Below are 27,279 nucleotides of genomic sequence, written 5' to 3'. Positions count from 1 at the left end.
TCCTTATGATAGATTCAGAGTAAATGGCGAGAACCCGACATAGGAGGTCGTGGGTACTTACTTGATCCCAGCCCATCAGGAGGCACGTAATGGTGGTTGCCTCTGGAAGAGGAGGATTAAGGGAATGACTGCCAGATGTCTCTAGTGGAAAGGTACATTCCCCCCCTTGGGAATGAGCTAACCATTCACAGGGTGATTTTCTTCCTGCCTTAGTGGCAACAGGCTTGAAACATATTTAATGTTATGTTTATTTCATACCTGTGAGAAGTGGGTTCCCACAATCCCACCACTCAGTCTAGGAATGTGGTGTCACCTCAAGTGAAACCCTGCACCCTCTCCCCAGATCTCAGGGCCCCTCCTCTCCTGCAGGAGCCACTGTCTTGAACGGGGTGCTTACTAATTCTATGCATGCTTCCTGCAGTACATGCACAGAATGGACTATTTTTTTTATTTTTTTAAAAGATTTTATTTATTTATTCGACAGAGATAGAGACAGCCAGTGAGAGAGGGAACACAAGCAGGGGGAGTGGGAGAGGAAGAAGCAGGCTCATAGCAGAGGAGCCTGATGTGGGGCTCGATCCCGCAACGCCAGGATCATGCCCTGAGCCGAAGGCAGATGCTTAACCGCTGTGCCACCCAGGCGCCCCCAGAATGGACTATTTTACAGAAGCGGTTCTCGAGACTTTTTTGTTTCAGGACCCCTTTATGCCCATAAAAACTGAGGGTGCCAAAAAGCTTCTGTTTATGTAGGTTAAGTCTATATGTATTTACCATAGTTGAAATTAAAACCGAGAATTTTTTAAAACACAAGAACGCACAAGCATACATTTCATTACCTGTCACAGTGACAATGTCAACACATGTCACGTAGCCTCTGGAAAATTCCACTGTGCCCTTATAAGAGTGAAAAAGGCAAATAATGTCTTAGTGTTATTATAAATATAGTTTTGACTCACAGACCCCTAAAAGGGCGGTTCTCCTGACCACATTTGAGTACGGCTGAAGTTCAGCAACGAAAACAGTGGGTGAGGTCTGCGTATTTTCACACGCACTCAAATGCTAATGGTGTAAGCCCCATTTTTGTGAGCATCAGAATGAAAGGAAAGCTTTGGGTGAATGAAGTCTAAATTCAGTGTGAGCCCAGACATCTTTTCTTCCATCGAAATTGGTTGGGAAGATAAGACTGCTACGTCACCTGCAATCAAGATGTTTGCCTTTTCTCTGTTATAATGCCACCGGCCCAGATGCTTGGACAGCTGCTCTCCACTTCTCTGTGGAGTCTAGTGGAATCTGGAAAAAACCCTCCAACCAACTGTGGGAGAGTCTGATATTCTTAGATGGAAGCTGTCTCACATCCACTTTCCACAATTTCTTTCAAGGCCACCAACATAGTCCTTTCTGTGGGGAGCCATCTGATGGTCCATGTGGACACTGGGGCTACTCAAACCTCGAAGATATTTATAAATTCTGATACATGCCTGTGTCCTCACAGTCCGTGGCTTCGCTCGCTTGTAGAAGTAGAACAGGTTTCAACACAGCCTTGGGACAGCTATAGAGATCTGGCTGGACCAAGGACTGGGGCAGTATGCTTATCTCCACGGGTAAATTAATAGCTGAGGAATGAGACCTGGCTGAGTCCCAGCTAAGATCCCTGATCATCAGCACGGCAATCGGCTCAGTTCACTACACATCTGAGTAAGTGCAGGGACAGGCAGAAAGGAGTGACACCATGTCCTGCTGCAGGCTGGGTGTGCAGATGATGAATTACAGAGACAGGCACGGGGTGCCACAGGAGGACAGAGAAGGTCTCCTTGTCTCTCATGGTATGAACAGTGTGAAATCAGAGACTGCAGAGGAAAGCAGAAATTAGGAGGCCCTGGTCTTAACCTTGGCTCTGCAATTTGGGGCAAGTTCCTTTGAGAGGCTACAGCTAAGCTTAGCCATTGAGAACACAAGCGATCTGGTTTCAAATCCAACTCTGTCAAGTGATACCAGTGTGACCTGGAATGAGTGACCTCTTTGCTGACCCCTGTTCTTACCTGCAAGTTGGGACTAACAGTACGACACCTCAGAGGATGAGGATTAAATACAGCATACATCATATGATGAGAACAATGCTTGGCATGGAACACTCTAGAAAGGGTAGCTGTTGTTCCTTCTCGCCATATTGGGAAGCTCCAGTGAGCTGGAGCTTTGGTAGCCCGGGTATCTCCGGTATCACGTATCAAAAGTAGTTAATTAAATCCCGCAATTCAATAAATGTATATTGTTTTTGCATCAGTGAGCAAAACAGACAAAAGCCCCTCCCTCTTGGAACTTAGATTCTACAGGTGCGGAGAGATAGATAAATAATAAAAATAAAAAATAAGTTATGTAGTATGTTGGAAGGTGATAAGCCTTTGGAAAAAAACAAAACACCAACCAAGCAAAATAAGGACAAGAGGGAGACAAGAGAAGGGACTGAAATCAGCTGGCTCCACCAGAAATGGGCAGACACACTCTCTCCTGTAGCCTTTCCTGCCGCACTCTGCCATCAGCTGGCTCCCCCTTAGCGCAGACTTGTTCGACCAACATTTACTGGGAGCCTGTCTTGCACAGGCTCAAAAGCCCTATGGACCCCCCAGCTGGCACTCCAGCTGCTGACGTCAAGCCCCCAACCCCACTGAGGCAAAAGAAACCACAGGCCACCTGAGTCGCGTTTGAGTCACTTTCCTTCACACCCACGTGTGACCGAGCAGGATGTCCTGGAGGCCAGGCCTCCAAAGCGCATCCCGAATCTGGCTACTGCTCCGCACCCACACTGACTGCCCCAGCCCAGCCCCCACCGCCCCCTTACCCGCTCGACTGCAAGCGTTCCCAGAGGTCTCCCTGCCTCCACTCCTGCCACAACACAGAGCACTAGCCACCCAGCGGCCAGAATGAGTTTTCTTAAGCCTCCACTGGATGCCTTTCCTTGTGCTTACCACCCTCCAAAGGCTTCCCGTGACACAGCGAATAAAATCTAACCTCCCCCCCAGGCTTGCCGGCTCCGCACGAGGCCTGTCCACTTCTCGGGCCATATCGCCCTTCCCTCTCCCCTGGTTCATGTAGCTTCAGCCTCCCTTTTCTTTGACCCCTGACCCTTGCCTCCCTGTTCTTTGACCCCTTGGCTGACGCTGACCGGGATGCTTCTCGGTTCCTTTCTAAAAATCATGCACTATCCTTCAGAGTTCATCCGAGGTCCCACTTTCTCCTCAGAGTCGTTCCCGACAGCCCCAACTTCTCAACTCCTGCTGCTCTTCCCGTCTACGCTCATCACTGTGTGTGCCTCGTGCGCTGGGGACTCGCAGGCTCTCCACTCCTGAGGGCTGTCTCCCCGACCCTGCGCGTCTCTACATCTCTGAGCAGAGACCAGCTCTAGTCAGTGCGGAAGGGCAAAGAACAAAGCATCTGGAGTCAGGAGCCAGGAGCTCAAGGCTCTGTTTCCTGGCAAGCCGCTGCTTCTCTGCCTTGGTTTCTTGCTCTGTGCAATGAAAGCAATAAAAACAAAACTTACTGCCCTCAGGATTGCGGACAGAATGAAAGGCAACACTGCCAGTGGGGGCAGTCTGGACCCTGTCGTGTGCTCAGCGCGCTCCCACTCCCAGCCCACAGCTAAGCGCTCGGGGAAACGTTTCTTGGTTATGGGTGGCCAGAGCAGGGGCTGGAAGGCAAGTTTTCATAATTCGAAGGCCCTGTGGATCCCTGCCACAGGCACGACGGTGACTCTGGAATCTAGGTGTTGTATTCCTGTTAGGTCAGCAGGAGGAGAACCCAAAGGCTTGCAGGTTTTCTCGCTGCTGTGCTTGTGGCGACCGACGCTGCGCGCCAGCCTTGCGTGGGGAGCAGGTGTGGGACGCCTGGGCCTTCCGTTTGGTTGGGCCACTACTCCATTCACCAGACCAGTCCTGCCTGTACTCTGAGCCTCCATTTCCTGATCTGTATACCGCAGGACTGGACTTGCTTGGAAGTTTTCAGACTTTGAAACCAACATTGCCAACAATACACATTTTTTTCCCCTCAAAGAAATACTGAAGAATACTTAAAAAAGATAAAAGACAGTTAATTTGGTTGAAGTGGAGGGTAAGAGGCCTAGAGCACCACTAACCTGCATGATTGACTGTGGATCAGCTCTAAGGGCCTTTCAAGATGGGAAAACTCTGAGACTGTTACTATTTTAAAAGACCTTTACAAAAACTGTTTGGCTTCCTCCCCATTGACTTCAGATTCGCTTTCCTGCAGCAGTTGACAGGACAGAGTAAACTGCCTGAGCTCTTCACACCAATTCACAGCGGAAAATGACTCTGGTCCTTACCCACTCCAGAAGTTCACGTGCCTTTGGAATGAAAGTGTTCTGTTCTCCACAACTCCACCCCCAAGTCCTTTAAAGTTATAGGAAAATTACTAAAATGATAGAAAACAGGTGCAAAGGAGCAGGAATAAAGCCAACCATAAAGAGACAGTGTTTCCCCGGCCCTGGCCACTCTGGGCCTAGAGGAAAGGATTCCAACAGCCTGGCCAGGGATGCTATGACCCCTCACCAAATACCCGCTTCTGCTGAGCAGAAGGAATATCGGCCAAGATCTACTTACTGTAGGGCCGGTTTCATTAGCTCACTGCCAAATGCTTCCAGAGAGCCTGAGCGGTGCCCTGGAAAAAACGCAGGGTGTGGCTGTCCTGCCTCCCCCAGCCATGCGACCCTGGGCCAGCACCACTGCTTTCCAGAGGTTGGGCTTCTTCCTCCTCAAAACAGGAGCGATAGCACCTTCCTGATCCACCCAACACGGTTGAAAGAACCAAGTAAGAAAACTGGTGAAACAGCACTTTGGAAACTGTGAAGTACTTTGTAAGGTGAGGGATTATCATTTCATGCTGAGACACAAAGTTGTAATGAGTTAATCAAGTAAACACCAAAAATCCCAGAGGATAAAACTGTCTTATCACCTACAATCTTTCATGGGGTCTCAGGGTGGGGAGACTCACATCCAAAGTGCCACCCCATCTTTAGAGAGAGCACCACAATCAGACATGCACAGTGTGGACTGGCTGCCGCCTACACACGGACTGAGCAGCAGGGGTCTGACTGGCCGATGGCCTAAGTCAGTCACCAGCCTCTCAAGCAGGTCAGGATTCTGCTAGTCAGTTCATGAAGTTTCTATCAAAAAAGGAATCTTGGTGCTTCCCTCTTTCCCCAGTATTCAGAGAAAACTGAAGGTTTTCAGGCCATTCTGGAGAGACAAGCCAAGGACCACAGAGCCAAACCACAACCCCCTCAGATGGTTCAGACTCCCTCTACAATCGGAGGCAGCTGTCTGACTTCTGAGTAAGCTTTCAACACAGAAGCCATCATAGATCACAAACATCAAGAGACGCGGGCCCGTGTAATGACAGACCAGCAGATGGAGAGTGGGTAGGCTCTGTGACCAACTTGCTGTGTGACCCTGGGTAAGTCCCTTGCCCTCTGGTCCCTGATCTCCCCATTAGTATAACGAGGGGATCCGGGATGATTCCTATGGTCCCTACGGCTCTATACCATGATGATTCTAGGTTTCCTCTTGACATTCCTCTGTCCCCTTTTTGGTCCCCATACTCACCCCGTGGCCATGGTTGAAAGGCTTTAGCACAGGGAACCCTGAGGAGGTGAGTCCTGTACTCCCACAGGCTATGCCGATCACAGGACCACAGACCCTCGGAGGGCAGCAACTTGATTTTTAGACTCTACTTAAAACCAAACAGGAAAAGGAAGCTGAACCAGAGACAAAGGGGAAACAAACCCCAGTTACAAACCGAAACCTAGGGAGAAGAGAGAGAAACGAGAGGCTCAGAGCGCAGAGCCCCACTGGCGTGGGCGGCGGAGCCGCTGCGCCACCCGGAACTCCCATGGCCTGGCCTCAAGTCCCAGAGCACTTCCTGTGCGGGTGCAGCAGCAGGCGGGGGTGGGAGCTGCGGGGGTGCGGGTGCCCCACCTGCTCACTGCCTCCCAGCTCGGCCACCGCCCCCAGACAGGTCTAGGCCTAGCTTTTCCACCTGCTCCAGACAGGGGAGGGTCAGTGTGGACGGCTTCCTCAAGGCTTTTATGAAAAGCCTCGGGGAACTCCGAAATGCCCTTGCCGATCCTCCGGAGAGAGAAGGCTACATGACGATGTCGTGACAGCTGCTGAAGGTTTAACATCGGCTTTGGTATCAGTTTTGCACCTCCATTGAGGAGACACTTCTCTCTAACGCTACAGTTCCGTCAGCAGCTGAGGACCTGCCAGGGATATGCGTGAGGAATACCGGAAAACTGGTTCTGTCACTTGTTCACTGAGTGACCCCGGCGCTTCGGTCTCCTCAGCTGTGGGGACAGGGCGCACAGCCCTGACTCTGCCCGCCTCCACCAGGCTGTTGTGGAGATGAGGCCCATTCCCGATCCTTCATTCAGGCCTTGTGCTAGAACCAAGAGAGGGAACACTGAAGAGGACGGCAGTCTTTAAAGTCCTTGAAGGGCTTTAGGAGTCTAGAAAGGAAGACACTGGAATGCTAATGAATACATGTATTAAAATGCTATGACTGAGAGTGAAAAAGCTGCCCAGAGTACTGTCTGAAAGGAAGAGCTGTCTCACTGGACAGCTGAAAGCATGCTGAACGTTCAAAATGTCTTTTAAAAGGCTTGCACAAATATGCCTTTGCCTTTGAGCACTGCTTTAGGAGCAAACCACACATTTTGACATAACTGTGCTTTTCATTTTCCTTTACTTCAAAACATTTGCTATTTTTCTATATGATTTCTTCTTTTTTCTATGGGTTATTTAGAAGCATTTTAATTTCTAACTACTTGGTGTTTTTTAAACATATGTTATTGTTATTTATTTCTAGTTGAATTCTATTGCGTCAAAGAACATACTTAGTATAACTTCTTCTTTTGTTTTTCCTAGTAGGTTTTCAATCCTTTAAAACTTATGGAGACTTGTTTAATGGCCCAGCATGTAGTTTATCTTGGTGACTGTACCGTGTGCACAAGGACGTGTGTGCTAAATTCGGGTATAGTGTTCAAAAACTGTCAGGTCAAATGGTACTCAGATCTAAGTCCTTTCTGGTTTACTGATTTGTTTTGTCTAATTGTTCTATCAACTGCTGAGAGAAAGGTTTAAAGTCTCCAGCTGGTGACTGTGGATTTGTCTATCACTCTCTTTAGTTCTGTCCGTTTTTACTCCATGTATTTTGGAGCTCTTGTTCGGTACACATACTTTTATGGCTATTGTATCTTCCTGATGCATTGACCCTCTGATCAGTATGAAATGTCCCTCTTTATCACTGGTATCGCTTTTTGTCTTTAAGTTTATCTGGTATAATGTAGTCATTTGGGTTTTCTTATTGCCTGGTGTATCTTTCTCCACCCGTACTGGTTTTCTGTTGCTTCCGGAACAAATTACTGCACACTTAGAGCTTATAACACAAATTTATCTTAGTTTTGTGAGACAATAGGTCAGAAGTCTGACCTAGATCTCAAGGGTCTCACTGAGCTAATATCAAGGTGTTGGGAGTGCTACCTTTCCTTCTGGAGGCTCTAGAGGAGAATAATTTCCTGGCCTTTTTCAGCTCCAAGAGACCCCCTACACTCCTTCCTCGTGGCCCCTTCCTCCACCTGCAAACTGTAGTATAGCGTCACTACAACTCCCCCTCCCACCCTAATGTCTCTTCCTGACCACAGCCAGGAAAGGGTCTCCCCTGCTAGCTCTTCTTGTGGTCAGATCTGGGTTTTGTGGAGGGAAAGGGGCTTTTATTTTTTCCATCCTTATGGAGGTATAACTGACAAAAATTACATTTATATATATAATTTATATTTGAGGTATACGACTTGATGTTTTGATAGATGTATGCACTGTGAAATAATCACCATGGTCAAGCTAATTAACATGTCCAGCACTTCACACAGTTACCTTTTTTTTTTCTTTTCTTTTTTAGGTTCACTGCCTTCAAGGACTCATGTGATTAGACCGGGCCACTGGATAATCACGATAGTTGTCCCATCTCAAGGTGCGTCACTCTGATCATATCTGCAAAGTCCCTTTTGCCACATAAGGTAACACAGTCACAGCTTCTGGGGATAAGGGTGGGGTGGTAGCATCCTTCTGCCTACTACACTTCTGTCTACTTTCAGCCCCTTGTACCTCTGTATTTAAAGAGTATCTTACAGGCAGTGTACGATTGAGTCTTGCATTTTCATATGGTCTGACAATCTCTATCTTTTAATTGGAGTGTTTAGTCCACTTACATGTAATTTATTGATATGGTTGGATATAGGTCTACCATTTTGCTATTTGTTTTCTGTCTGTCTCATCTGTTTGGTTTCCCTGTTTCTCTTTTCCTGCATTCTTTGGGTAAATTAAATACTTTTCAGAATTCCACTTTAATTTCTCTTTTGACTTTTAGCTATCCCTCTTTACACTATTTTTTAGCAGTCTTTCTAGGGATTGCAACATACGTTCTTAACTTTGTATGCTTAGAATTACTTAGTATTTACTTAGAATTATATTGTACCACTTCATGTAAGCATAAGTTTATAGCAATCATGTAAATGCATCCCCATCCTTCACAAGTCATCACACACATTCCATAGCTACAATACATTATATGTTATAAATTTTTGCTTTAAATAGTCATATACACATATATACAAATATACATATTTTTAATAAACGGTCTTCCATATTTACCCATTTCCATTTCCTTTCTAGTACTCCTTATCTAAACATCCAAGTTTCCTGGTATTTTTCTTCAGCCTGAGGAGTATACAAATCCATTAGTTTTATTTTATTTGAAAAACATCTTTATTTTGCCAACATACTTGAAGGTACTTTTTTCTGAAGAGAGAATTTTGAGATTTCTTTCTTCTTTTAGCAGTTAAAAAAAGTGTTGTTCTACTCTCTCTGACATCCATGGTTTCTGATAAGAAATCAGCCATCATTTGTATCATTGTCCTCTGCATATAATGTATCATATTTCTTCCAGCCATTTTTAGTATTTGCCTTTTCTTTGGTTTCCAGCAATGTGACTGTCACTCGCTGAAGTGTGGTTTTCTTTGTATTTTTCCTTGAGTATATATGTCCTTTCCTTATATATGGAATTCCTTATATATGTTGAGATCCTTGAATATATAAGTTAAGGCTTTTCAGCAAAATTGGGAAGGTTCTGGTAATTATTTCTTCCAGCATTATTCTTCTGCCCCATTCCCTTTCTCCTCTTCCTCCGGGATTCCAATCACACCCACGCAGACCTCTTGGTATCATCCCACAAAGTCACCAAGGCTCTGTTAATTTTTTTCAATATTATTTCCCTGGTTTTCAGATTAGGTGATTTCTATTTATTAGTAGTATCCAAGCACTAACCCTTTTTAGTACAATCTCTGATCCACTTTTGATCTCATCTGGTGAATTTTAAAATTTTATCTCTAGTACTAGAATTTTTATTTGGTAAATTTTTCACAATTTTCATTTCTCTGTATGTTTGCTCATTTTATTCCTCTTCTAAGTCTTTGAACATATGTATAATAGCAACTTGGAAGTACTTGTCTGAAATTCAAACTTCAGAGTCACTTCAGGGTCTACTGAGTGCTTTCCCCCTAAAGTAGGGGCCACATCTTCTGACTCTTTATTTGTCCACTAATTTATGATTGTATGTTAGACATTGTGATGACCTACTGCAGAGAGTCTAGGTAATATGGTCTTCCTTTAGAGGCACTGAATTTGTCCTGGCAGGCAGGTAAATTACCGGCAGATTCTTCTGGTGAGGTCAAGTGTATATTAATTCTTTTTTAAAGTTCTATTTCCATTTTGAACTTAGCCCCATGGTGTGGCCCTTATTCAAGGGCACAGTCCCCACTCCTAAGGTATGGCTGTTCTGGGGTCTCAACTGAATGCCTGCGGTGCTCAGTGAGGTCTCTTCATTCAGCTGACTAGAATTTCCTACATTTCCCACCACTGCATGAACTTTGGCATCATCATTCAGTCCTTACGCCTACAGCAGGTAATCTGTGCTAGGCCTCATAGACAAGTCTCATTCTACACATGCACAGCCAGCCAGCCCTTAATCAACAACCGAAAGTGAATCCCTACACAAAATTCTATCCTTGCTCCTACCACAAGGCTTCCTGTTCTCTAATTCTTTGTCCTGCAACATCCAACTATTTCAGTAGCCTAGAATTCCAATATCTGCCTTCGAGCTCATTAAGATCAACTTTCAGCTTGAGCCCCACAATTCTGTGCCAAAACCAGAAAGAGGCCCCAGGCAGAAAGCCAGAGCCATTGTGAGGCTTATCATGTCTCTTCACTCAAGACTCAGAGTCCTGTGCTACCTGTCAATGCCTGAAAACAGCAAGAATTTAATATTTTATGTGAGTTTCAGTATCTGTATATTCAGGTGCTTCATATATTTTGTTCAGTTTCATAGTGTTTGTCAAGAGAGCAAGTCCACGATCATTCCTCTGTCATGGCCTGAAGCAGAAGTCAATGATGATTATTAAACTCCCAAAGGGTATTCTCTTTCATTTTCTGAGCATTTCCTAAAGATGCTAGCCCAAGTGTAAACTTCTTCACTGTAAGAATATGCCTTTCACTTCCATCTGCTATCCTCCAGTACTGTTATTACTGTCTTTTCTTGGTTTCAATAAGTAGATAAGAGGTAGAGTGATCTCTCTGGGGGCATTCTTTTAACCCGGCCATCTAGTTTTAATAAAGCACATATGTAAAATTATGAGGAGTAAGGAATGTGGAAAGATTTTTGGCTAGGGTGTTATGAGATGTGGATTCTAACCCATGCTTTATCGACATGCTATAGATCCTTGGACGTTTATTCCCCCACTCTCAGTCCCAGTTTCCTCATCTGTTCAATGAAAGGACTGTCCATATTAATAATTATGAACTACAGGTACAACACCAAATCCTAAATCAATTGTGTCAAGGCAACAGAAAACGTTTGAAAAATAGGATAGGAGCTGTTGACATCTGAAGAACCAGTCAGTGAGAAAGTTAAGAAATGTCCTGTTTAAGGCAGCACCTTATGATGTGTTACTATGAATTGAGCTCAGCACTTAGTACACTGTTTAGGATGTAGCACGTGTAGGGTGAATGAGGACCGCATGATGAAAATATGAATGAATGAATGAATGAATGAATGGGGAGATCACCAAATTTCACACAGGATACTAAATGCTAAGGCATTCGGCTCTGCATCTTGAACATAGTAAATGCTCAATAACCAACAACTGTATTGACTTGGATTGAAAGAGGTGTTTTCCATGTGTCCAGATCCCGAGAGAGCAGAATGGTTGACATCAAATCAGGGAGCTATACTACAGAACACTTTACTTGAGAGATCAAATTCAAAGACTTGTTTGTGGCTTGGGAAAGTCATCTAACTTCTGTGGATCTTAGCTTCCTTTTCTGTGAACAGACTGTTCTCTCTTCTACTCTCTCTCGGTGGGATGTTTGAGCATAAAAGGGTCTTTGACTAAGAAATACACACACAAAAAAATTGCTTTCTAATACTAGTTTTTCATGAAAATTTGTGTTAAAAAAAAGAATGTTCTGAGTAGAAGGTCCTCGTATCCTAGGAGTGGAGGAAAAGGGGATGGAGAAAAGGTTGCACAGAATTAGTTACCATCAGTGACACATTATGAAAATCTCCTGGCAATGTTGCATGACCAAATGCAGTCACACCTGGGTCTGCCCTTCAAGACCCAATTTACATATCACTTCTTCAACGAAGTGTTTATTGTGCCCCTAAGATAGACAAAATTATTTCTGCTGTTGTGTTTCTTCTGTATTGTACAATACTATCAATTTCATTGTCACAGATGATTGTCCTTTAGGGAGGGGCTACCATGTTTTATTTATCTTTTATCACCAGTTGTGCTCAGCACTATTCTTGGTATACATACTGTGTGTTCAGAATGTTTGTTAAGCTGTTCTGCGGAAAAGACTGGTGCTTAGGAAGTATGTGAATTGCTAGTGTACAGAGAGGGTACTGATATGGTCTTGTTTTTCAAACGCCAGCCTTTGGAAAGGGAATGTTTGAATCTGGTCTGCCATGCAAGGTACCCTGCTCCAAGTAACTTCCACCCCGATCAAGCTCCTGACCAGACTCATCTGCAGCATAAATAGACATTACTAGCCAAGTCAACTGAATGCTCCAAGGAAATAATGATGAACTCAAGGGGAAAATCAGAATATCTCTGAGAAGTGAAAGCACTATAGAAATTTGGAAGAGAAAGAACAAATGAGGCAACCTCTGATATATAATAAGAAATACATATTTGATTTTTGTTCCTGTTTCTGAACACAGATTAGTGTCATCGTGGGTGGAAGCAATAATTTGTGCCTGGGTCTTAGTTTATAAAGGTGACTGAGTGATGGCAATGCCACTAAAAGAAAAGTTTAATGTTACTCACAGCTCCCCTTGAATCAAGAGGCACAGTATTAGGGAAGCACCAACATTGTCAGGAGGCAGGAAGGAGCAAGGGGCCACAGCCTTTCTGGGGGTTTCTGTGGGAAAAGCATGGCAGGGTAAGCAAGCAGATTAGAATTGCTAGTTTGAATAATTCCAGCAGGCTTGAGGGGACAGGGACTGTCCCTAGTTGTCTGGGGCAGCTTGGGGCAGGGGAAATCCCGGCTTGGGGACTGTGAGTCAGATAAAGGAGGTGCTGGGGATATGGACAGGGATGGGTTGGCTTATACATGAAAGGTGGCCCCACCAACAGTTTATGATCTATAGAAATTGGCTAGCTCTGTGAGGGGCAGCCTCTCCCCAGCTAGCAAGGTGCCCCAAAGATGTCAAAACATCAAAAATCATAAAAAAAAAATATTGGGGATGGAGGCATGGGAAGAGACTGCTTAACAAGTACAGAGCTTCCTTTAGGGGAGATGAAAATATTTTGAAACTGGATTGTGGTGATGGTTGCACAACACAGAATGTACTCAATAACACGGAACTGCAGATTAAAATGGTTTTAAAAAAGTTTTTAAAAACTGGGGGAAGCAAAAATCTAGTAAAGTTTCTTACTGCCTGAGGTTTAACTGATAAGCAATGATAAGAACCATTTTTAAAGAAAGTGTATCTATAACTTAGGACAGAAATTCCAGATACACCAACTCTTGCATGTCTGGGTATTAGTAGTCTACACAGAACAGAGAGAGGTAAGAGAATACTGAAGACTGAGGAGGCCATGGATGTTGAGAAGCCTTAAATCAATGACAACAAAAAAAAAGTGTAAATGGGGTGCCTGGGTGGCTCAGTCAGTTAAGCATCTGCCTTTGGCTCAGGTCATGATCCCAGGGTCCCAGGATAGAGCCCCACGTTGGGCTCTTTGCTCAGTGGGGGAGCCTGCTTCTCCCTCTCCCTCTGTCTGCCACTCTCCCTGCCTGTGTGCACTCTCTCTCTCTCCCTCTGCCAAATAAATAAATAAAATATTTAAATTCTTAAAAAAATAACTGTAAGCAGGGCTCACAATAAGTTAGGAGTAGCAACCAAGAGAATAAAACTAGAGTGTACAATTTTGAATTTGTTTGAAGAAAATTTAACATATATACCCAGAAGGTGGGGCAGGAGAAAAAAAAAAAACAGAAGAAAAAGCATTAAAAACATATATAGAGAGAAAATATAGAATAAGACAGCAAAAGCAAGTGCTGTTACTCTGGTCTCCAAATTTTTTCTGCTGTGTACCCTCTAGAAATATGTAGGAAAATTATGTATCCTGTTGCATATTTTTTAGGTGGCATCTATAATTTTTCCTGGTAAGCTTAGATGGCTGCAAAGAATTTAACATTTAGAAACATTACATGCAGTGTATGTGCATTAAGTATGTTAAATTTACAAATACAACTTAATATTTGAGCTTAAACTCTTCCTCGTTTTATTTTCTTTTAAGATTTTATTTATTTATTTGAGACAGAGAGAGCATGAGTAGGAGGAGGGGCAGAGGGAGAAGCAGACGCCTTGCTGAGCAGGGACCCAGACATGGGGCTTGATCCCAGGACCCTGGGATCATGCCCTGAGCCGAAGGCAGATGCTTAACTGACTGAGCCACCCAGGTGACCCCAACTCTTTCCTTTTTTAAAATATTTTATTTAGAAAGAGAGAGCAAGCATGTGCACAAGTGGGGAAAGAGGGAGAGAGAGAGAGAATCTCAAGCAGACTCTGTGCTGAGCGCAGAGCCCAACGCAGGGCCCGATCCCATGACCCTGAGATCATGACCTGAGCTGAAGCCAAGAGTCAGATGCTCAACTGACTGAGCAACCCCGGAACCCCTAAAGATTTTATTTTTAAATAATCTCTACACCCAACGCAGGGCTGGAACTCACAAGCCCGAGATCAAGAGCTGCACTCTCTTCCGACCAAGCCAGCCAGCCATCCCTAAGTTCTTGCAATTTATGAAAACGGTCTGTCATAAAACTTAATTGGCAGAGTCTGTTTACTCAGTCAAATTACTCAGCCAAATCAAATTTACTTGCTATCAGAGAAATTTCAACTAATTTTCCAACTCAGACATGCTTGTACATATCAGCGAGAGCACTCCACCTCTGAAGTCTTTACACAGACAACCAGCGAGGTGAGGCGTGGCGCTGGGCCACGAGTTGGTGGCCTTCCTGAAATGAAGGCTGCCCTCTTCGATGCTCTCCATAGCTGCTTCCCCTGCTCTAGAGGACTCTCCTTCAGGGCCAATGCATCCTTGAATCAGTCCTCTGGTCTGCTGAGGGCTGGGATAGCCGGAGGCACTGAATCTTCCTAAGGTTTGGAAAGGCAGGTGGAGTGCCCTTCTGCTCCAGTGAGAACAGAGGAATCCTAAACGGTGGCCTGAGGAAGGGGAGCCAGCACGTCACAGGCACACTGTCATGACAGATCCGTGTCGGGATGGAGTATGTATGGAAATGGGAACTCTGGAAATGGATTCTTTCACACAGTCCTTGCCAATGTAGCCCCGGGAAGTCTCACCCCCAGGAACACACGTGGCCTGGTTTGTAGGCGGCTGTACTCATGTAATAGTAGTGACCTACCACAAATGGATTAAAAATCACTGGTCAAGAGACAGGGACTGTTGGACTCGATAAAAAAACAAAAAACAAAAAACAAGAACCAGAGTCACGCAGTTTACACAAGACAGTTAAAATGAAAGGATAATTCCAGAATGAAACTTTGAAAATGGAAAAGTTATAAGGCAAATATAAATAAAAGGATACCAGGTTAGCAATTCTGATATCAGACAGATTTTAAGGAGAAAAACATGATTAAGGATCCAGAGGAATATTAATTACTAGAAAAAATAATCAAGACCATGTATGTATGTATGTACTATAGACCCAACTCTTGGTAAAGTAACTGAAAAATTTGGGGGAGAAATACTTTTATAAAAAATCCTACTGAAGACTTAAAAAATACATGATTTCTTAGATATTTTTAAAAATAGATTCAAAGTAAAAAAAGTGGCATTAACTCCCCACTCAGATGGCCCTTATTTTAAAGTTGTATTTGTTTAAAGTCANTGTCGAATAAATAAATAAAATCTTTAAAAAAAAAAAAAAAAAGAAAACTCAAACTGTAGAAGATACAGAAGGTAAATTAAGGCCCCTCCCCTCTCCCCTGGCCCTCCCTCCCCAAATATAACCCTTGTTGACACAGGGAAATGGTGTGCAGACTCCAGTTCTCATCATCCCAGCCCAGTGTTGCTCCTGTTACATCTCTATGTCCCCCTGAGGAGGATGGACTAGAGTCAGTCCTGCTTTGGACAGGGGGACCTGAGCAACGTAACATCTCAAACAGTGGTGCATACGCACTGTAACATGCACGAGCCATGAAGACCAGGTGGAGGGAAAGAAGCCAGGCACAGATAACCATATTTTCTATGATTCCATTTATGTGATATGTGCAGAGCAGACAAATCCATAAAGACAGAAGCAGATCTGTGGTTGTCTAGGGCTGGGGGAAGGGATTAGCAGAACCTGGGGAGCGACTGCTAATGAGTACAGAGCTTGCTTCTGGGGTGACCAAAATGTTCTAAAATACATTGTGGTGATGGTGGCAAGACTGGATATACTAACACCGTTGAACTGTATGGTTTAAGTGGGTGGGATTCCATGGTTTGTAAATTATATCTCAATAAAGCCATTATTAAAAAATGCTCCAGGGGTGCTTTGGGTGGCTCAGTCGGTTAAGTGTCTGACTGCTGGTTTCGGCTCAGATCATGATCTCAGGGTTATGAGATCGAGCCCCGTGTCAGGCTCTGTGCTCACTGCGAAGTCCGCTTGAGATTCTCTCCTCCACTCCTTCTGCCCCTCTCAGCCCCCCACATGTACTCTCTCTCTCAAATAAAAAAAAAAAAGTTTTTAAAAAATGCTCCAAATGCAGATGGAAAATGCTTTTAAACAGGTTATAAATTAACAATGGGACTTTACAATTGTTGGAGAAAACCATCCCATCATTTTGGCTCCCATCAGAAACAATACTCAGTAGAAAGGACCTCATCCAGCGCAACAATTCTAAATTATTTCAGCTTTCCAGAAAGTGAAGAGAAAATACAACGAAGCAAGGGCGCTTCTGACTACAAAGGCCTCCCCAGAACACAGCAGGTGCAGTGTCTGAGCTCAGGCTTCAAGGCGAGTCTATGAACTCGACCTGAGAACTATTCATTTCTCAGGCCATACGGTGAGTACTTTAATGTTTCCAAACCTTCTGCCTCCTTTCAGTGGCTTCTAATGGTTTTACTGAGCATTTGAAGAAAACAGGACACTTGGCTAGATTTAGTTGATGACAAATAAAATCAATCCAGAGGAACATAATAACGACAAACCAGCTTTCATCATTCAAATTACTGGAGCTTTTTGTTTGTTTCTCAGAACTTTTTGTTGGGTTTGGTTTTGAATGTATGTCGTTTCTATGAATCTAACAGCTGTACAGGTCTGTGCAATCACTGCCATGGGAGATTGCCTCCATCCCTCCCCAAACTCCCTCTAGCTATCCCTGAGTGGTCAACACCCCCCTCCCCACTCCCAGCAGCCACTGATGTGTCCTCCAGCTCAGTCCCTTTCTTCTGGAGAGTGCCACGCTAATGGAAACATATGGCATGTAACCTTTGAAGACAGCTTCCTTCACTCAGCATAATGGCTCTGAGACTCATCCGAGTTGTTGTGTTTATTAAATGATTTTGTTTTGTCTCTTTTTGTTTTGCAGGTTAGTTTTCTGTTGTAGGGCTGTATTACAAATTGCTTTTCCGTTAAGTTGAAGAACGTTTGAGTTGGTTTTGGCTGTTATAAACGGAGCTGCTATAAACAGCCACACACACACACATACGGGATGCAAGTTTTCATTTCCATAGGGCAACATAGAGGATCAAGGTTGCGGGGTTCAATGGTGACTGTGTACAACAGTCGCCCTGTTTTCCAGATGGGCTATACCGTTTTCCTGGCTACCAGCAACGCAGGGGCAATGCTGCTGCTCTGCACCCCCATTGGCCTCTGGTGTCCTCAAGATCTTCCTACTTCAGCCATTCTAGCAGGTGTGCGGATAGCTCGGCGTAATTTTACTCTGCATCTCTCTAATGACAGCTGGTGCCATGCACCCTTCCATGTGCTTGTGTGCCATCTGTACACCCTCTTCGGTGACGTGTCTACTCAAATCTTTTGCCCACTTACACAGGGCTGTGTTCTTACTGTTAAGTTCAGAGAGTTCTTTCCCATTCTGAAGACAAGGCCTTGTGATGTGCAAATGTTTTCTCCAAATCTATTTCTTGTCTTCTCATTCTCCTAACATTGGCTTTTACAGAATTAACAGTTTTTAATGTTACTTTAAGTCCAATTTGCCTTGTTTTATCTTTCGTGGATGGTGCTTTTGCTCTTACGCATGTGGACCATTTGCCCAACCCAGTGGTCATGAAGACCATTGCAAGTTTTCTTCCAGAAGTTTCATGGTTGGACATTTAGATTTAGAGTCTATTTAGAGGTGACCTGGGTACAGTGTGTGAGGACTGGGCCAAAGTTCTTTTTTTTTGCATATCGATGTCTGATTGTTCCAACTCCATTTGTTGACAAGACAGTACTTTCTCCGTTGAATTGCCTCTGCCAGACATTAACTGACAACTGATTTCTGGACTTTCCATTTAAGTGCCCAACATCTCCACAAGTCATCTTGAAAAATCTCCAGGCGAGCTGGTTGATACTGCATACGTGTCTTATCAGAACTCAACCAGGAACAGTGATGGGGGCCTGGACTCATCTATTTTGTGACATAGGCTGTGGAGTATGTAACCCTTTCTCTCTGCAGGTTGGACCGCACATGGAATATTGAGATCAGTTTTTGGTATCACAATATGAGAGGCACTGGCACCTGAAAGCATTCTGGAAGGGGGATTGAGCTGATGAGGCCAACAGAGATCCTAACACAGGAGGATGGGCTGAGGAAAATGGGGCATCAGCCCGGAGAGATAAAAGGAGAATAAGAACACTTGCTCTGGGCCTCTGAAATGGAGCTCCCTGGAAAGAAAGAATCCTTCTTTCATGTGATCCCTAGGAGACGATTAGGGCCAGTGGCTACAACCAGGCACTGTGCTAGGTACTGGGAGTTCAGAGATGGACAAGATATGCTTTTGGTTTCAGTAGAGGGGAGCCACAGGGAAAACTATTTGGGTTTGACATAGGCCATCCAGCCAATTGTAAGAAGCCAGATAAAATTACTTGCTTTGACTTTGCGTGATAGCCAAAGATGGCCTATCAGCTCTATGTTCAGCAAATGACTCGTTCTGCCTTTTGGTTTAATGGCCAAATGAAAGTACTGACATCATGTGACAGAAAGAGATCTGCCCAAGGTCTCAAACAGTGCTTGCACAACTGAGTTTGGAAACCAAGCCTCCCAATGCTGAGACCAGAATTCCTTTTTACTATCTGTTAAAAAATTTTTTTTTAAGATTTTATTTATTTGACAGAGAGAGAGAGAGCACACAAGCAGAGGGAGAAGCAGGCAGAGGGAGAGGGAGAAGCAGGCTCCCTGTGGAGCAGGGAGTCCAATGCAGGGCTTGATCCCAGGACCCCATGATCATAACCTGACCTGAAGGCAGACACTTTACTGACTGAGCCACCGGGTGCCCCAGAACCCTATCTGTTAAAATTCTGAATCAGCACTGTGTTTGCTGAAGAATAAATCACCCAATGCTTTCTTGCAAGTCCTGTTTCCGGGCTTCCTGTGACCCTTCAGGTGTTCAGTCTTGCAGGCTCACTGTCTCAGAGAGGCCTTTAAAAGAGAAAAGGATCCTCTACTTTGAAATTTCAATCCTTGTTTTCAGTGACAAGATGAGAAAAAAAAAATCGTATCAAATCAGACAGGTCTTTTCTGAAGATTTTATTTCTGCCCTGAGCTGCTTCTGGGTCACCTACTGCTCTAATTATGCTGGAAGTAAACCTGGCTTTCATGAGATTCAGGATATGGCCGGAGGAAAAAGGTGTCAAGACTACTTAAGATCATCAGTGCTCACACTGGGCTCAGAGCATTCCAGGAATTCATTGATTCATTCCATAATTCATTCCGCTGGTTAACCACAAACACAGACACACAGGGAGAACAGACATCACTGACGGATTTAGTCTTACTAATATGCCCAGGGCAGGACAGAGCTGGAAAACAGTAACACTTTGGTTTAAGGCTAGTCCCCTCCCCAAGCTCCTCACATGAGCAGCATGGAACAGGAGAAAGCTAGGACTTGAGGTTGCCAGCCCCACTTCTTCCCTTCCAAAGTGTCCTCACTCCAAAGGGAGCAGTAACCCCAGGGCTTTCCAGCTGACAGAGTTCTAGTGAGGATCAGTAGAGATGATGGATGGGCAAAGTGCCTTGCACACTGAGAAGCACTGCACCTAGGTGAGAGATTTATTCATTTAACAAATGTGTTGGGCACCTATTAAAAGACACGCATCGTGCTGAACACCAAGGATATCCAGTTAAATAAAACAGATCCCTGCACTCGAGAAGACAATGAGATGTGGCAAGTTCGATGATGAGAAAAGCGCAGGGTAGGAGGACCAGTGGGGGCCTTCGCCAGCCTGGGCAGGAAGAAAAGACGACTGTGAAGACGGGGCAGGAACAGAGGATTAAGGCAGGAGACAGTGTACTAGGTTCCAGAAGGCTCTCAGTCTCCTTATTTTATTTAATACTCAAAACCATCTGCAGAGTGGGCAGACCCCTGCTGTATCTCAAAGCAGAGGCTTCAAGGAAGTTGCTAACTAGCCCACAAAGCACAGCCCCCACAACGGAGTAACCCAACTCCAATGTCAACTGTGCCAGGCTGACAAAGCCTGCTGTGAAGGAAACTGAGGCCCACGGAGGAGAAGCAACTAGTCCAAAAGGCTGCAGTCAGTTAGCGACAGGGCTGAAACCTGAACGCAGGTCTGTGACCCAGCACCTCAGACAGGTTCCCAGGTTATATGGACATGGGTCTGCAGCTGGGCAGCACAGGAAGGGAGCGCGGAGGCTGACAGGGCTGACTGATGGGACAAGAAAAACTGTCTCCATGGAGGAACACCACCACCAGACAGAGCCATGATCGAGGAAGGCAGAGAGAAAGGGGGGACAGGAAGCAGCAAAGGAAGGAAGTGGGCAGCCGTCAGTCTATTTCTGCTCTCAGATACAGCACCCTCTAACATTTCTATAGTGATCTGCATTTAAAGAAGATGGTTGCACACCCAATTATCACAACTAGGGAGGTGGGTGAGGCAAAAATTAATATTCTTACTTTCTGGAGCATAGAAGAGCGAAGCGCTTTACCCAGAGCTATGTAGAGGCGCAGAACTCCACGGTAGATACTCTTGCAGGCGGCAGGTGCCTCACGCCAGCCCCACCCCAGACACCTGTTCCTAGATTTGCCTGCAGTCCGTGGAGGCAGGACAAGTCTCTGAAGGGACTCTCCTGTGAGCTCAAAGGAGAAACTAGGAGCAGGAAGGCAAGCCCTCAAAAGCTGAGGAACTGACGCGGGAACAGAGGCACTGCAGACTGGGCTCCACGCCCTGGGTCTCAGGATCAGGGATCTAACTGCAGGTGAGCCCCTGGCTTCCTCCTGACAGCGAAGGAGCCACACGACTGCCTTTGGGAGCACTCCCTGCTCTAAGAATGGAGTCCATTCTATTTTAAAATTCTCTTGTCCTGGAGCCAAAGATACTACTTTCAAGGACGGCTAACAAAAACCATTACTACTAGGAGGGCAGCTAGGATAGCTTAGTTCCTTAGCCTAGGCTGACAGGAAATAAAATCACTTTGTTAAATTAATTTTCAAAAAACCAAAATCCTTAAAAAGTCTTTGTCCAAGTTTCCTGACGGCTGTTTTAAGCAGTTTCACAGAGGACTGATTTAATTCCCTCTTGTGCTAACATTTCTGCAACGAATGATGCACTGATGAATGAGCCAGCCCAGTGGCGGGCTGGGCAGCAGGTCGCAAACTATACCCGCTCTAGGGCCTTCGGCAGACCAGGCACCTCTCACGGCCTTGCTCCCCTCCTCTTTCACGGGAGGGACTGGGTGTGCAGCCCTCCAGAGCACGCCCAGCGCTGACGCCCCAGAACTATTCTAAGCCTCGCCTGGTCTCAGCCTTGGTGTCTTCATTTCTACTCTGCTAATGAAGATGAAATACAACAAGGAATGGGAAAGGTTCTTGGAAAGTAGACCACTTCACCTGCCAGAGAAGCTTGCCAGGGAGCTGGGACGCCGAAAACTGCTTTATTAATAATACGAACGGCCGCTTGTCCTGACGCCAGCTGACTCCTGTGCAGGGGCCCCAAGCGCTGGTTCCTAACTTAGGAAGCGCACTCGCCAGTGTGTCAGCAAAGGTCCTGCACAGACTGCTTGCTCCCAAGTACTGACCATGTCAGCATCTGCAGGAGTTACCCTGTTCCTCGTCACAAAGCCAAACAAAAGCTCTCCCTGTGGCATCGTTCTCACTACCTTACATGGTAATGGGGTCTTCTTAGTAGAGAGGGGGCATTACATTCCACGTAACCCTGGGTGTGTATTCTCCAAGCAACAGCCACCATCTGACACTCATGTCCTAGCCTGCAGCACTCTCTCCAATCAACTTCCAGTGAATTCCACTTCCATGTCATCAGTCTGGATCTGGCTAATAAGAGTTCAGGATTTAAAAATTAAAAAAAAAAAATCCCTTCACCGAGGCCCAGAATCTATGAACTAGCGTATTTGTTTTTGACACGTGCCACTAAAAGCCTTCCATATTAACAACGGGCACCCAAGTCTGCTGGGCTCTGCCTCCTCTGGGTGTCCACGCATGCAACACTCCAGTGGAAACTTCCCAAAGTCATTGGTCTTGAAGTCACCTATTAGACAGTGACTTGATGCAGCTTCTCCCTTTGCCAGAGCCTGAAGGAGTTCATAAACTGTCGCTCCTCACACAAATTTTCAGCTCTTGCTAGTAACACCCTGCCTCTACTCCCACCCAATCTCCGTCTTTATAACACTGAGTTCACTGACAGGAAATGGGCCCTTGATCGAGGTTCTGCCCAGACTGCCTCAGAAGAGACACAGCTGGAGCCCTGCAAGGAGCCTACGGAGGGGCAGATGCCCCCGCTACATCCATCCATGTCTATCACCGCCATTCTGTCCTCTGGGAAACTCTGTGTGGCAGCCCACGCACAGCACGTCTGCAGGGCACGGCTGGAGGTGGGGGACTGCAGTGGGCCGTTTGAGGGGCTGGGCGAGCTGGGGCAGGGCTTGTGTTGGCTCCTCTCTGCAGCCCCACCCTGAGTGTGCTCAACCCATGTTTATTTTCCTGCAGACTTTGGTCGAAGCCCTCTGGACACTTTTCACACGGGATCGCAGAGCAAGGGGTTATTGTTTTGTGTGTATGTGTACATGTTTAAGAAAAAGCTCTGCTTAAGAAAGGTTACATGTCATGAAAAATTTAAATATTTAAAAAGAGAGTAAAACAAACCCCCCGATCCCAGCTCCCTCGGCTGGAAGCAACTAGAGGCACACGTTGAGAGATCCTGTGGGTTCGGTTCCAGACCCCTGCAGTAGAGTGAATACTGCAATAAAGCGAGTGCCCACACAAGTCATGTTTATACTCTTACTGTAGTCTAGTAAGTGTTCAGCAGTACTGTGTCCACAAGAACAATGTACATACCTTAATTTAAAATACTTTATTGTTAAAAAATGCTAACCATCATCTGAGTTTTCAGCGAGTTATAATCACTGATCGCAGATCACATAATATAAAACCGAAAAAGCTTGAAATATTGTGAGAATTACCAAAATGTGACGCTCCTGAAAAAATGACGCCAACAGACTTGCTGGACGCAGGGTTGCCACGGACATTCAGTTTGGAAAAACACCCTGCAGTACCTGGGAACCACAGTAAGATGAGGTGCGCCTGTACTGGGTACTAGTACTCGGTATTCCTTTTGTGTACCTTCTTGCCCAACCCTCTCTTGCGCACTCAAGCCTGTGTGTGCGCCCTGCTCTATACCCGCAGTGCACGGATGGGCTCTGGGAACCATACACTTCCTGGAACTGTAGGCGATTCTGTCGTTTGAGCATGTTGTAGTTTTTAGGGGATTGTATTAATAACTTCCAGTAATTTCTCAAAGGTGCTCCTGACCTCCAAGAAGAGACCTTCCCACCACAAAAAGCATATGAATTGCCCTCAGCCCAGGGACTGCTACGGAGCATGTCATTTCCTCACCCTGCTAGATCACTGAGCCCACACGAGGGGGTTTCAGAAGGCAGCGTCTCCACTGAGCTCCTGCCGGTAACAGAGAAATCTGGAGCAATCTGTAGAGTATTTGGAAACTTTGAGTATCTACGCAAATGTGATACAGGGCAAGGAACACTACATAAACCTGGGAATTCTGTTTGGCCGGCTCTCTGAAGTCCATTTGCTAAACACAACAATGTAACAGACATCCGTGAGTCACTTTCTAGATCTCAGTTCCCTGGTACTCTGGAGCTGCACTGCTCATACCACAGCCTCAAGCCACACATGAGCAGGAGCTCTTGAAATGTAGCAGTCCTACCTGAGAAATGATGCTGACCTAAAAGACATACCAGATTTCAAAGGCTTACTACAAAAAAGTCAGGCAATATAGCTCATTAATAAGTGTTCCACTGATTACATGCCGAAATTACACTATTTGGGATATGTTAGTCACATCATTAATTTTATCTGTTCTTTTAACTTTTCTCCTTCCTTCCTTCCTTCCTTCCTTCCTTCCTTCCTTCCTTCCTTCCTTCCTTCCTTCCTCCCTCCCTCCCTCCCTCCCTCCCTCCCTCGATTTTATTTATTTATTTGAGAGAGTGAGCACAGAAGAAAAGTGAGAGATAGAAGCAGACCCCCCGCTGAGCAGGCACCCGGACACCGGGGCTTGATCCCAGGACCCTGAGATTATGACCTGAGACGAAGGCAGACGCTTAACCGACTAAGCCACCCAGGTGCCCAAATGCTTTTTACTTTTCTTAAAAGGGCTCCTAAATATTTACAATTCCATGCATGGCTCACATTTGTGGCTTGTGCCATGTCTCTGTTGGACAGCACTGGTCTATGTTCTCCATCAGTGAGGACTTAATTCCCACCTTATGAAATGTTCTACTCTCTGCAAATCAAAAGCAAAGCGTTCAGATGGAATTTTCTAAGTCAGGCACTATAATTGGCACACAAAAAATCAGTTCACCAAAGATACCAGGGAAAATACACTAAGTCAGATGAATTTATTTACAGGGTCTAAGTTCATGGTGAAGTCTGTTTGGCAATACCCAGTTAAAATTGAAAATGTCACATCCAGGACATACCTCTAATATAATCTCTTTTAGAAGACATTTATTGAACTCCTATGGTGTGCTGGGCCCTTCACATTTATCATTACAATTTCCATTAAACCAAGAGGATGGAGACTCAGAGAGCAGCCCAAGACCACTCACCCTGTAAGCACAGCATCGTTGACCCCAGGTCTGTGCACCACAGCCTGCTCTGTCTCATCGCTCCCTCGGCTGACATTCTGCCTTTTTATGTTTGCATTACACTTTACAGTTTACAAACTACTTTCAGATATATCATATCATTCAATTATCCAAACCGTTCTGTGAAGTAGACATGGAGGTTATCCATCACCATATTCAAAGGAGGTCATCACAAGCCCAGGGGGAAGAACTTGCCCTATGTCTCACGGCTAACTAGAGCATAATCTCACACCAGGAGTTTCGAAAAAAAAGTTCACTATCTTTTCAAAAGTTTCCTCTCTGCTCTACCAACCATAACTTTCTCCTTTTAATTAATACTGATTGCTTTCCTGGTCTCAGAGACCAATGGAACAACAGAAGGAGGGCCTTTATTGTCAATAATAATCATGTTCATATTCAATGACAATGCAACTATTTCTAAACACATATTATATATTCTTATATTATTAATGTAGTAATAGCACGTGACCTTATAGCATGCTATTATATGTATTATTACACCCACTGTTTTGTTTGCATTGGATCCTACCTATGGCATCATAACAATTTGAAAGAGGAAGAAACTGAGGCATAGAACTACTTATGGATCAAACAAATTAAGAAAATAGTAGTAAAGGTATTGAAGGGTAAAACAGAGAAACATCGAGAAGACATGTTTCCTCTTGGTCCCTAATGTCCCAGGGAAGGTGTCTGGCCAGCCACACTTTGGTGCAGACTGGGGATATGTAAAAGCAAAAGGACAGGAAGAGCCATAAAAAGGCTTAATTTCTTGGGAGTGATTGTATGCATTGTGTGGGAGTCAGGTTGTGTTTTATTGTTTTGTTCTGTTTGTCCAGGTGAGTTTTCTGAAGAGCCGCGAGCAGCCACCCTCTGCCCTCTCTGTGCCCTAGTGCCTCAAGTCAAAACTTGGGGAAAACAGTGAGAACCAGAAGTAATGCGAATCCAAGAGGAGCAGGTGCAGCCTGAGTGCAGCGCAGAGGGAGACTGGTCCAGCCCAGAGAGAGGGTGCGGGCAGAGGAGTAACCGCCCCGTGTATTACGATCAGGGAGTAAGGCGGAGTTCAGAAGAGAAAAAAGTACAATAATTTTAAAAAACAAGCAGGACAGAGAAAGCAGAGAAACAGACGGAGCTTGTGGGAGTCTGTAGAGGGGAGTAAAGTGCCCACAAGACCACCACCCTGTACGGAGGCATCTGGAAGCTCGCACAGGAGTGGAGACCAGCAAGGCCATGAGCGGGGCCTCGGGGTCAGCCGCACCACCCTGGACGCACAGCCAGAGAGAAGAGATGGGTTCAGAGGCTGGTTGAGTCCTGGTGAGGAAAGCACTGTCCCCTTCAGTATTGGGGATGGGCCTCGCCGCAGCTGTTTCTTTGGAACTTTCCTGCGTGGGGTTTACTGGACACTCCAGCAGCTGTTCTTTTACCCATATTGTGCATCGGAGCTACTCACTTTGTTTCAAGTTCCGCCTTATGAAGCCTAACAAGGATTGCTGTCATTAGAAAATGACTGAACTTCATCTTAACCAATAGTGGGAAAGCCAGAAAACTGAAATTACGGGGTAGATGAGGAACCTTGTTTAAATGGCGTTTATCATCTGTGGGTTCTCCGAAAAGCCTGCCTGTTCTTCCCCATCTGTTTTCCCTTCACGTCTCATGCTCTGCTGGTGTCCTGGTTAATGACTATTTTCTTCTCTAAACTGTTATGTGCAGGGGCCAGTCTCTTGCTATATTCAAAAGAACCCAAAGGAAGTCATTAAAATATCAAGAACTTAAAACTTGCCACTGAATTTCTAATCCCTGTGGGTAAACACAGCCATATTCTTTCTTGACAGCATCTCTCTCTCTCTCTCTCTCTCTCTCTCTCTCTCTCACACACACACACACACACACACACACACACACACACACACTGAAATCCCAGGGCACGCAGAGTCCGAAGTTGTACCTGAAACCATCCCAGATAGCTTCCCACCCAAGCTGGGTCCTTTGCCGAGTGCTTAAGGATCTCAGTGGAAGTTCTAATATTATTAAGCTCTGTTTGAGCTTTTTACTGTGAGCTGTTATTAATTTTTCAGTTAATAAAACTTACTTATTAAAAAAAAAATGTTTAAAGGGGCAAAGTGACAGGTGAAGTGCGAATGGGTCGCAGCCCTGCTTGCCATGTTAAGAGAACACCTGATTTAGGATTCAGGCCTGGCGGTCATGACCGAGTGGGCATTAAAGGGGCAGTGGTGTTGGCCTGCCATGCCTGCTGGCCTCAGCCCCTCACCCCCTCACCCCCGCTTTTTGATACGGCAG

General features: G+C 45.2%; 1 protein-coding gene and 1 long non-coding RNA gene across 4 annotated transcripts in view; one reads left to right on the top strand and one right to left on the bottom strand.

Annotated features, from left to right (window-relative positions):
• The window catches only part of EVL (Enah/Vasp-like), a 107,815-nt gene that overhangs the window by 65,231 nt on the left and 15,305 nt on the right, over window positions 1-27,279 (bottom strand). Inside the window, exon 1 of one of the 3 annotated variants that reach the window (XM_034642916.1) lies at window positions 5,613-5,779. The exons of the other annotated variants lie outside the window; for them this stretch is intronic. Coding sequence (XP_034498807.1) covers window positions 5,613-5,623 — 11 coding nt within the window. The 5' untranslated portion in view covers window positions 5,624-5,779. Of the gene's footprint in view, window positions 1-5,612; window positions 5,780-27,279 lie in introns of those variants that run through there. 3 annotated transcript variants of the gene reach the window in all.
• On the top strand, window positions 5,113-13,369 carry LOC105236838. Its single transcript, XR_002142315.2, has 3 exons — window positions 5,113-5,463; window positions 7,963-8,034; window positions 12,051-13,369. It is a non-coding gene; the product is annotated as an uncharacterized LOC105236838 (long non-coding RNA).

Source organism: Ailuropoda melanoleuca, chromosome 14 (genome assembly GCF_002007445.2).
Source record: "Ailuropoda melanoleuca isolate Jingjing chromosome 14, ASM200744v2, whole genome shotgun sequence".
NCBI classification, from domain to species: Eukaryota; Metazoa; Chordata; class Mammalia; order Carnivora; family Ursidae; genus Ailuropoda; species Ailuropoda melanoleuca.
Note: the sequence above shows the minus strand (reverse complement) of the source record. Positions and strands in the feature narration are given on the sequence as shown.